Raw genomic sequence first — 11874 nt, 5'->3', positions numbered from 1 at the left:
GTAATAATATGATCTTTATAAGAAGAATGATGTGCTTCACAAATCTAACTTTTTATCAATATCTCCCAAAAAATTTTTATAAATAAATGCTTTGCAGAACTTAGGGTTTGATTTCAAATCACTTTATGCAAAAAATACCAAATAAAATTTTTTTTAAAAATAGTCTTGAATATTATGTAGATCTAAGTTCTTGCTATCAAATAACTCGTAAAATTTAATCTTTGAATAAAAAATATGACTTTGAATATTTCAAAGATTTAAACAATATTTTTCAAATACTTTTTGCACCAATGAAGTAGATATCTTTGGATAAAAAATATATAACTTTGAATATAACAAGGATTCAAAACTTTTGAATACTATTCCTAAAAGATTTTTCAAATAAATAACTATGGGAAAATAAGTTTCTTGCTCCCAAAAATATTTTTTAATTAATGAATAATGGAGAAGATGAGCGACTAATAAAAAATTGAGAGCTCAATAAAATATTTTTGCAAACCTCAAGATCAAACCATATTTAGTAGAAGTTGTGCGTGTATTTGTTTGGATCTTGAATGTACGAATGCCAGAAAAATGTGACTTCTTTGTAGTGCAAGCAACGATTCTTAGCAATATGTTCAAAGCTTCTCAAAGGTATGCCAAAGATTGATGCAATAAACTCAAACTTCTCAAGAGATAGGCAAAAAGTGGTTCTCTAGGGTTTAGAAATTATTTTTATAAGTGTTTTTAGCCCTAGATTAAATCTTGGCCATTGGATCATTTAAAATCGAGAGTTTTCGTCTGTGTCTGTGCTGAAACATGAATCAGCGTCCCGACCTTCGTCGACGAATGGGTAAGTTCGTCGATGAGTGTATAACACTCGTTCATCGACGAGGCCATGAGTTCGTTGACAAGAGCACTGTCTAAACTTTTTGGGCTCTCGGTATTTGTTTGTCGACGAGACAACAATGTTCATTGCCAAGTGGCCTTCATGAGTTCATCAATGACGCCTCTAAAATTTGACTCGAAAAAATTCTTTCAACTTAGAACTAATGTAAATGTATTTTTCATGAAATGCACGAGTCCTAAGGTCTGTGTAAGATATATTTGAGCTTCGAGTAATATCATATGACATATGTAAATACATTCAATTCTAAATACTCATTCCATTGAAGATCTTGAACTTGAAGCTTGCTCCATCATCCTTTCATCCCTCTAGTTCCATGGATTGCACCAAGTGATATGTACGGTTTCTCGTGACTTCCATACAAGTTTACCATTCGTGCATTTTAAATCATGATCATGTTCACAAATTCAATTGCACAGGTCAAATACCAAGTGATTTGTCATTATCAAAATAGAATTGGACTCGTAAAGTCAACAAGTGTCCTTGAGTGATTCCACATTGTTCTTACTTGTACAAACTCTCATTAGTTTAATTGCTTGTTGATTTTTGATGGAGTGTTTTTAGCCAAAGTTTTTCCCCTCTGTTTAACTAATAAACTCGTTGAGTGGGGTAAGCTTTTAGCTAGTGAGTCTTTGCACTATTGTTGTAAGACTCGTTAAGCTTGTCTTGTATTGTATTTTTGCAAAAACTTTTGACAAGCTTATAATACAAATATCTCTTGTGCTAGATTGTCGAGAAAATTATTTTATGAGATATTTTTATTACACTTGTGGGAGATCTTTGAAACTATACTTGTGATTGATATACTTTAGTTTATTGTTGCAAAGATTGTTTAAAAGTACACTCTTACACTTGATTGTCTATTGACATTAGATTGAGTGTGATTACACTTCATTGACATTGAGCTTATAGTTATTATCTGTTTGATGTGCATTGATTATACTGTGCAGTATCGATACACATCTGCTTATGTTTAGAAGTATTAAAATTGTACACAAATTAAAATTGTCTACTGTATTCCAGGCGTGGCCTAAGTTGATCTAGCCTATAAAGAGAGTGTATAAAGATTGAGGTCAGTCATGGTAATTTGACCTAGTAGTAATCGGTGCCACTCCACCTATTAAGTGAGTAATAGTGATAATCCTCAGTCTTGTGAGCTGAGGCGGGGACATAGGCAGTATTAGCCGAACCCCTGTGACATTTCTTGTATCTACTTTTAATTTTGCAATTTAAATTTCAGTACTTGAATGTTTATGATTTTTTTTTTTTAACTAAAGGAGGGCGGCACCTCCAATTATTTATTGATATACCTTGACTTTTGGTAAAGGAATACTGTGGTTACAAGACGAGTATTGAGAGATTATAGATAAAAAGACATTAATGTTTATGATTTATTATTGTGAATGATTGAGTTTAAAATTGTACAGACAAACCCTAAATTGTGTTATACTGTTACTGGACGTTAAACTTAAGAGGAAATTTTTTAATATCCAAATCACCACCTCTTGGGAATACACCAATTCCAACAATATCGATAATTTTAATTTAAAAATTTTTAATCTAATTAGTTACCTGATTATTCAGGTAGTCGGAACATTATTCATTAATAAAATTATGCATTTATATATATTTAGAAACTAATAGGTGTTTGGAAGCCTATAAAAACCAAAACCACAAATAATATTTATTTTATAATGAATCAAGTATTAATAATATTAACAATATTTTAATGCATTCATTATCTTGCCCAAGTGGACCATCATGCTCCCCTAAAGTGTCAAAATCTACTCTCAAAACAAGACTTTTTGCTTCTTTTTTAGCTTTAAATAAAAAATAAAAATAAAAAATAAAAAATGCCTTTTAATATCTAATAGAATTTGATTAAATATTTAATTCAAAAGAAATAAAAAATATATTCTGATAATATGTATATATATATATATAATGTCAACAAAATTTCAATATCTTGTGTTTCCTAGTTTGAATTTTAAAATTTAAATTTAATATAAATATAAATTAAAATCCTAAAAAATTCGCACATTCATTTCGAGTAACATAAAATAACCTTTGTAAGGATTACTAACGACTTACGTTGGCATTAATTTCATTATACCTACGTTGCGTGTGCAGTGTTTTTTTTTTTTTTTTAATAGTAATTTGATTAATAATTAATTAATTATTTCCCTTCTCTCTCTATTATTATAATTAATTATTTCCCTTTTCTCTCTATTATTATATTTTTATCCCCCCATTGCCTGTCACTCTCCTTCCTCCTCCCTCTCTGTAATCTGCATCTTTTTTCTCAATATTTTATTAAAATTTCTTGGTAAAATCTCTCTTTCCTCTGCGTTGGATCTTGGATTGAGAGAAATTTTAGCAGAGGATCTAGGACAGGGGAGAGGGTATTTATTTTGTTGTTCAAAAAAGAAGGTATAGACTCTGTAGAGCACCCTGTGTTAATTTTCACTTTCCATTTCTGTTTCCCTCTCCTCCATCAAATTCTATCCGTTTACTTTGTACAGAGAGAGAGAGAGAGAGAGAGAGAGAGAGTTTTATCTCCTGTGTTTTGTCACGATCATTGGATGCACGTGGAAGGCTGGAAGGTAAATTCCTCTGTTCTCCTTACGAGCTTTATTATAATCAGTAAATGGTTGCAGTTTATGCCATTGTGTATATATAAGTTTGTTTTCATACTCGATACCCATCTCCCATCTTCCTCAGTTTCTTCTTTCTCTGCCATCCATCCCTCTTCTACTTCTTCTTTCTGCACTTGTAAGCTTTTTCTCCCTTCTTGGTTATCCTTAATTTGTTGCAGTTTTGGGTATCTCTGATTGCAGGCAATATGGTTAATTATTGATTTTTTGCTGTTCCTGCAATGGGATGTTAATTGGGAATTTGTTATTGTGTATTGTAGTCGATTGTGTGTGCTTAGTTAGTGTTGATTTTTTTTTTTCTCTTTTTACTTTTTATGTTTATTTTTTACTTTTTTTACTTTGATCTCCACTTAATCATTATCATTCGCTAGAACTGAATTGTCTTCTAGTTATTGATTTGAACTTCATCCTTACAGCGATTCATTTGATGGTACTACATGGGTTCTATCTAATGTTATTTTCAGTTCACGAATCTTCAATTGCAGTGATGAAAATTTTTCCCGTGTTCTTATTTTAAATTATGGAATCTCTGGATTGCTGATGATTTCGTTTGTCAATGTTCCCTAACCAGTCCAGACGGTACTGGGCTGTTTGTTTGTTTGTTTCTGTGTGTGCGTGTGTTTTCTTTTCTTTTCTGTTTCTTTTATAGTTATTGTTATTTTTTATGAGCTGTGTATCAGGTGGCTTTTCATGCATCTGGGTCCATTTTTATTAAAACAAATAAATAATTGTCTATATTCCTTCATCGTCCCGTTTTCTGTCAATATTAAATTCTTTTCATTCTGTTTCCTCTTTGGCCAAATTTTTATTGGTGATGTTTGCATTGGTGTAGTTCTTTAATCTGAATTTTCCATTATCTTTTTTTGTCTCTCTTGTCACAATAGAGCTGTACTTTGGGTTAAACTTGTGAGAAGCATGGCCTATCCCAGTGTTCATGGGGACAGAGAATTGAGGATTCATGAAAGTCTGGATGAGGTTGGTACTGATTTGGCAGACTATATTGCTGAGATATCGGAGGCATCGGTGAAAGAGCGTGGTGTCTTTGCGATTGCATTATCGGGTGGTTCTCTCATTGGCTTGATGGGGTATCAAGGCTTTCCTTTCCTGTGTGTATGGTTAATCATGTGATTTATTTTTGTGCTTGGGTTTAATCTTCTGGTTGAAAACAGAAAACTGTGTGAAGCTCCATATAACAAGACCGTTGACTGGGCCAAATGGTATATATTTTGGGCTGACGAGCGTGTGGTAGCAAAAAGCCATGCTGATAGCAATTATAAGCACACTAAGAATGGCTTTCTGTCCAAGGTATTTTCTTAGGCTGCATGTACTTTTTCATTTTTTTTCTTAGTTAATTTCCCTTTCTTTCCTCCTCTTAAATTTGATAATTCAGAGCATAGCTTTATTTTATGTGAGTTCTGGCTGTGAATGGTAAGAAAGTAACTTTTAAATGGTTTTAATTTCATTCATCTTTTAAAATTTGCTCCTAAGGATAGCACTGATCTGAATAGACTTTCAGTCTCAGATTACTTCTAAAGCCACCTCACATGAAGATCCTCCCCTCAAAACCTGTGATTAGTTACATCCAGCATTCAGACTCATAGATTTTCCTTTTAGAAAAATGTTGTTTATTTCGTACTTTCTCTGATTTACTAATACATGAATAAAAATTCAAATACATATTGTTCCATCTCTGTACATTTCACCAGTTCACCTCCACAGTGTGAATCAGTTGTAGCTCATGATTTTTTAGTTGAATTAATTGGAACTAGATCTCTATGCTGTACTTTGGTGTTACGTGATTGAGAATGTAACCTGTGAGCTGAAGATAATATATGCCTGTCATTTTTTTGCCTCATAACATAGTCCTTATTTGGCTAACAGTGGACTGCTTGGTTTGTAGGTTAATGTGGATTTTATAAGTTTCATTAATTCAACTGCTAGTAAAAATGTTTTGCAAATTTGGCTTCTACCGAAGGAGGAGGACTATTTGCAAAGGCATTTTGTGCAGCTAATGAATATTCTGTTGATAGATATTGAAAACAAACAAATATCTTTGTTGCCTTTTTGAATAATCATGGTTGTTGTTTTTTTTTTTTTTTTTTTTCTTTTTTTTCCAGTTGGGGTTGGTAATCTCTGCACGTTCATCATTTTCTTTAATATCTGCATTGTACATATTGACTAGAAAAGAGTGATGAAATGGTGAACAAAGATGTGTTGTAGAAGGAAAATCTGGGAAGGTACCTGTTTCTACAGCTTTCTGGAAGAAGTATTTTCATAATCCTTTAATGTTATGCCTTTTTCTTTTTATTTTTTCTTATCATGGAAGAACTTCATTTTCAGCAAGAAGATGCTAATTCAAAGTAAGGGCCGTAGTATTTGAGCAATTAGGTGCAGAATAACATTCCTTATTTATCTCATGGACTTTCTGGAAATTATCTCATTTTTTCATGTTTTAGGTACTGAGTTGGCTGTGAATGCTTTATCTATCTCTATGATTTTGGTCTGATTAATAGTGATCAATTGACAATCAATTGAGAAAGGTGCACTTTTGTTTCTGTGGTTAAAAAAATTATGATGTTAGGGAGGTGATTTTTTTTGGCTTTCCATCTTTTAGAACTCTGCAAAATAATATAGTACATATTTAATCGAAGAATTAACCATTTTTCAAGATTTGAGGTTTGCATCATCTAAGAACTGTAGCTATGTGAGGAACAGATTAAGCAGGTACCGAAGGACTTATATGTTGTTTAGTCTTTACAAAAGTGTGTTGCATAGATCTTTATGCAAAAACAAAGCATGCATGCATTAATTTTTTTTTTAATTGAAAAAATGAACCATTGTTTTGAACATTTGAGGTCAGTATCATCTAAGAATAGTGTCTTGGTCATAAAGTCTTTAAAAAGGCAGAAGGACTTATATTTGATTTAGTCATTAAAAAAGGGTGTTGCAATGGATATTTATGCAATATGGAGCATGCATTCATTGATTTTATTGTTAAGAAGAAACTAAGATGATATTAGAATTTCATGAGAATATTAAGCACATAATTACAGACTCTCCCTCTCAGCAACAGTCTCACTTGGGCTTGTTTTGAAGTATTTTTTATCAAGGTACAATTTGAATATCTAATTGATGTAAGATATCAGATTCTAATAGAAGTAAATATTATATGGAAGTGCACTTAATAAATGCTGAGTATGCTGAATGTGTCTAAAATTGACAAGATTTGATGGAAATAGCTATGGTTTTCTTTCATGCCCGGATCCTTCACCTTAGAGCACCCATACCTGATGCTTGTATGGGGAATGGTTACTCTTGTGCCACACTTGCCCCCAAGTCCATATAACATAGCTTTGTCAATTTGTTGGTTGGTTTTCTGTCTTGGGGGAGCGTTTATATCATCATATGTGTTTCTACTATGATCCTTGTTAATTTCATATCTTCCAGAGTTTTGCTTCATTTAAAGTTAAACCCTTTGGCCTGTGGGTTTCCTTTATTGGAGGAGATGCATAATAGCTGATTGAGATTTGACTCAGATTTGAGGCATGGGCTTTTGGCACCTTAGATGGAGTTGGAAAGATCCCCAATAAACATTGTGAGTAGCTCACACACACATGCTCACAGTTATCTTTGGCTATGGCACCAATTTGACAAAGAAATAAAGGTAAATTTGATATATTTGTGTGCTAGCTTTCTCAAAAGTTTTGTTTGACATGATAAATAACTACTGATTTCAAACATGTAATGATATTTTTACCACCTCATATGAATGCTTGCTGTTGCTAAAATATTTGGGTTCCTAGTCCTATCTTTTTCTCTTCCTTTTTTAGTCTCTTTTGGCACCTCTTCTAACTGCTGGAAGCTACTTTAGGGTTTGTGTACATGCTTTGTCAGAGCAACACGTCTGAACTTAGATATGTATCCAATTAGACTTGCTTTGCACAGATCCATCCTTGGTGCAGGTGATTGGCCATAATGACATACTAACACTAGAACTGGAACATGAGTTGGGCTAGGAGCAGATTTAATATTAAAACCACATGGAAAAGAATTAGAATAACATAAGGTTAGATATTTTGGATAGTTGATATATGGTTCCATGTTAGGCCATAAGATTGCACCAAATTCACAACAAAACGCTACTCAGTTGGCAATCAGCAACCTCGACAGTAAGAGACAGCATGTGTCACATTTTCACCTTAAAAGTCCAAAATTGGCTAGACCTCTTACTTTTTTTATCGGAAAATAAAATGAATGTATTTGTATGGAAGTTTTTGAAATATGAGAAAGACTTGATTTTAGAAACAACCGTGCTAATTCATCATGGACCTGTGTGGCAGCAGGAAAGGGGAGGACACATGGACCTGGAGGCTCTGCTCCCCTCCTCTCTCCTGCTGCCATGTGTGCCCATGATGCCACAAGCCTATGATATTTAGCATTTTTCCTTTTAAAAATGTTTATACTAAAAGAAAGAAACCTAAAACTATCTTTGCTCGTGAATTGTGAAAGCACACAAGCTTTTAATATTCAAATTAGCAAATTAAGTAACCATATCATTGTCAAAGCCTCTGTTGTGCTGTTGTACCATGCAGCTGTTCTCATTCTTTGAGTAACTTGTCTATGCGTGCATTTAGTAACATTGGCTTGTACAACTAATTGAGTACTTGCAGACAATGTCAGCTTCTGTGGTTTGAGCTTGATAAAAAGCGGGAGTGGTTTAAAGTTTGAGATAGTAATAATTTAGCCTTGAAAAATGGAAATACTAACTACTTGTCTTTGTTAGAGGTACAGTGGTTATTCAGTTTGAAGTTTGAGAGAGCCATAATTTGGAATTTACGAAAAATAAATACTATTAGTTGCTTGTTAGAATTGCAAGGTCACTTTCTTTGACTAAACATAGGTTGGAAGCACTACTGATTTGATAAAGCCTAGATGTAACAAACATCCCTATTCTGTAAACCATTTCACATGATGTCAAGAGCAGGTATCTTTTCATGAAACATGGGTGATCTTCCAACCTAAAAACGGAATATGGAAAAATAAACTTGAGCTGCTTTATTCATGTTTCTAAAACATCAGTTTCCTTCATTAAGCATTCTCTGCTCATGGATAGATGACATATCGAACTCATACATTGGTGATGCATAATAGGTTCTTTAACATTAAAGCATTGTATGGTCTCAGTTAAGGTATGCTTATCAACAGGATGGCTTCCTGGTTTCTACCTTTTACTGAGAGATGCCAAATTATCCAATATGACAGTTGAAAAAGAACTTGAGGTTCTTTAGAAGTCATAAGATCTTATGATCATCATCATTATCATGATCACAATTATTGTTGCTGTAAAATACTCTCAGAAACAAATGGAGCTAGTTAAGTGTTGGTATGGAATGATGAATGACTTGTATTTTTATTAATTTCTTAAACCCTCGTAATATGTAATGGTATTATCTGGTGAAATGAAGGATTTTTTGAGTCGACCCATTAAATTTTCTAAATGCTTCGAGCGTGAGTGAAGCCACATTTTGTTTTAGATCATTCTAGTTTAATTCAGGTCATTTCTTTGTAATGTGCTAATATCCTTGCAATTGAAACTTTCAGGTGCCTGTTGTTCCCAGCCATGTACATTCAATCAATGATTCAGTTGCAGCAGAGCAGGCTGCTGATGAATACGAATTTGTCATCCGGCAGCTAGTGAAAAGCCGTGTGATTAGTGTATCTGAAATCAATGACTGCCCTAAATTTGACCTAATCCTTCTTGGGATGGGCTCTGATGGACACATTGCCTCTTTGTTCCCGAACCACTCGATTCTTTATGAAGAAAATGAGTGGGTAACTTTCCTAACTGATTCCCCGAAGCCTCCACCTGAGAGGATTACTTTCACTCTGCCTGTCATCAACTCAGCATCCAATGTGGCTGTTGTGGTGACTGGCAGCAGCAAAGCAGAGGCTGTGCACTTGGCAATCGATGAAGTGGGACCTGACTGCCCATCGCAGCCAGTGCAGATGGTACAGCTAACCAAGGGGAAACTGGTGTGGTTTTTGGACAGGCCAGCTGCCTCAAAACTTGATGGTATTCAATTTTCAGATTAGGGTCAATCTCTTCTTGCAATAGTTTTATGTATTCAGTGGAAGGAGTTGACAACAGGTCTTCCCTCTCTATTTCATTAGTCCCCTCTTTTTGGCTCTCTTTTCTTTTTGGGTTTACCTTTTCTTTCCCTGTTTTGTTGGGTTGTTAGGGAAGTCTGATCATCCTTTTTGGTAAGAGGAGGTTAATAAGTTGGGCCAGTATGTTCTTTCTGCAACTGCTTTCTGCTTAGGATCGACTGTGAATGCTGGAAATTTTCGTTAAAAATTTGGTGAAAATTGTTCTCATGAAATTCAATAGTTTTTGCAGTATAGTTTCCTTATTATATATTTTGAAAGAATGAAATGGAATTAAATTTGTAATTTTTTTTCTTTTTTCATATCTTTTGTTTAATCTTTTGTTTCATTCCTTTTTTACCTTTTTCTTATTTCATGAACCCATTGTAGACATTGCATATTGTCCGGGGCTTATATAACATAATTTGAGTTATTATTTATAATTGTGTAAATATTCATTAATACGATAAAATTAGAAAATACAAGGAAAAAAAGGAAAAAAAATTGAATACATTGAAAATAAAAAACTAAAAAGGGAAAAATGAATGAAACAAAAATCCAGTGGACCAGCATTTCATCTTTGAATGTGCTAGCACAAAAGGAAAAAGGGAAACTAGACGAGGGAAATAGTAATTAGCATGTGGGGGAAGCCAGAGTGTAATGCAAAGTAAATTGAACAATTCAACTTTAATTTGATTGTTTAGTTAAATTATGATTAATCAAATTAGAATTGATTGAATTGATCATGTAGGCCTATAAATAGTGAGCTTAAGAAGGGTAGGGGACACATAAAGACAGAGAAGGAAGAGATGATATGCTTAATGAAATTTTTTAGAGTCATGAGGAGAATACTGAGCATTTGAAATTGAGAAGGTGAAGAAAGATAGAAGACTAAACCGCTTGAATTGCAGAAGTGGTGGAAGATTGGTAGTAAAGAATGCAAGAGGTTCAGGCGAAAGGAAGAGAAGGTTATAAAGTGGAGAATTCAGGAACAAATATGTACTTGTTAATTTTGTATTAAATTTTATTTCATATTTTGGCAATGTTGAATTTTGAGAAGATTCTGTAATTAGAACTTAAATTCAAACAGAACATGAATCAATAATTTTCCTAGAATATTCTAAAAAAGATTCGAGTATTTGACCTGAATTTTGAATATCTAGACCCGAATACCCAGATCCGAACACCCATACCCAATTACCCCAAATCCAAATACCTAGATCGGAACGCCCATACTTGATTATCATATATCTGAATACCCATACCTGATTACCCAGATCCAACTCGAGTCCAAGACAGGTGACCCAAATACCCACGGATTGAACCCATAACCCAGGTCAAACTTTAACCTAGGTCCATTGATCCTTTGACCGCTAAAATCCACTAGATTATGAGCCCTAACCCAAATCCATTTGAATTCAAGACCCAAGGCCCAATTGGGCCCAAATAAACTTAAAGCCCAAAGTCTCAAACCATGCCCAATAAAATTTATTAGGCTCAGCCCAATTGGGCTTTACCTTCCTAAACCCAAGTACAACCTAGAATAGACCAGCCCATTTTAAATTTGAACTCAACTAGGCTTGCCTCAACTAGCTAGGCTCAATTAAATTTTACCTAATCTGAGTCCAACCTAGTTAACTTAATTTGGTCCAACAAACATAAGCCCAACATTCCCCAAATTAACCCTAGCCCAACCAACTTAAACCTAACCTACAACTTAACTTAAGTTTAACTTAACCCTAACCTAACTTTAATCCAACCCAAGTATAACCTCTATTCAGAATAAACCTAAGCCTCAGTTCCCTTTGTTTTTTTTCTTAAGAAATGAAAGAAAATAAATGAAAAATAAAAGAAAATTAAAGAGAAAGGGGTTGGGTCTTTACCTTTGGTTTATTTGTCTTTAGATCTTAAAAACATGGTAGAGAGCTTGAAACTCTTTGCCATGGTGGGCTTTGCCCAAACCTGCCAAATGAGAAAGAGAGGGGGTGAGATTTGACGTGAGACTGAGAGATGAAAGATGAGAGAGAAAGAGTGAGATGAGAGATGAGAGAGGGAAAATGTTGAGATAGAGATATGAGAGATGGGAAAGAGGGTGAAATAGAAATAGATCGACAATAGATAGAGAGAGAGATGAGAAAGGAGGTGATATGAGAGAGGTGAAATAGAAAATAGAAATAGATCGACAATAGA

General features: G+C 33.9%; 1 protein-coding gene across 4 annotated transcripts; it reads left to right on the top strand.

Moving 5' to 3' along the window:
* Positions 1-3114: 3114 nt before the first annotated feature.
* Positions 3115-9990, top strand: LOC131154051 (probable 6-phosphogluconolactonase 2). 4 transcript variants are annotated; one of them, XM_058106540.1, is made up of 5 exons: positions 3146-3316; positions 3409-3489; positions 4425-4625; positions 4710-4845; positions 9142-9990. In XM_058106540.1, exons 3-5 carry the CDS (start codon positions 4456-4458, stop codon positions 9631-9633), a joined length of 798 nt encoding a protein of 265 aa, XP_057962523.1. In that variant the 5' UTR covers positions 3146-3316; positions 3409-3489; positions 4425-4455; the 3' UTR covers positions 9634-9990. The 4 variants fall into 4 exon arrangements, with proteins under 4 accessions (XP_057962524.1, XP_057962523.1, XP_057962525.1 ...); XM_058106541.1 differs by having other exon boundaries at positions 3115-3489; XM_058106542.1 differs by lacking the exons at positions 3146-3316; positions 3409-3489 and adding an exon at positions 3520-3658.
* Positions 9991-11874: the final 1884 nt, after the last annotated feature.

This window comes from Malania oleifera, chromosome 4, assembly GCF_029873635.1.
Source record: "Malania oleifera isolate guangnan ecotype guangnan chromosome 4, ASM2987363v1, whole genome shotgun sequence".
Classification (NCBI taxonomy): domain Eukaryota; kingdom Viridiplantae; phylum Streptophyta; class Magnoliopsida; order Santalales; family Ximeniaceae; genus Malania; species Malania oleifera.
This window is presented reverse-complemented; position numbering and strand designations above follow the sequence as displayed.

Excerpts from the sequence above, each read along its gene's own strand:
- LOC131154051 (XM_058106541.1), top strand. The coding sequence starts at position 4,456 with ATGGCCTATCCCAGTGTTCATGGGGACAGAGAATTGAGGATTCATGAA. Across the intron at positions 4,626-4,709 it reads TCTCTCATTGGCTTGATGGG|AAAACTGTGTGAAGCTCCAT; the intron begins GTATCAAGGCTT and ends GGTTGAAAACAG. Across the intron at positions 4,846-9,141 it reads AGAATGGCTTTCTGTCCAAG|GTGCCTGTTGTTCCCAGCCA; the intron begins GTATTTTCTTAG and ends TGAAACTTTCAG.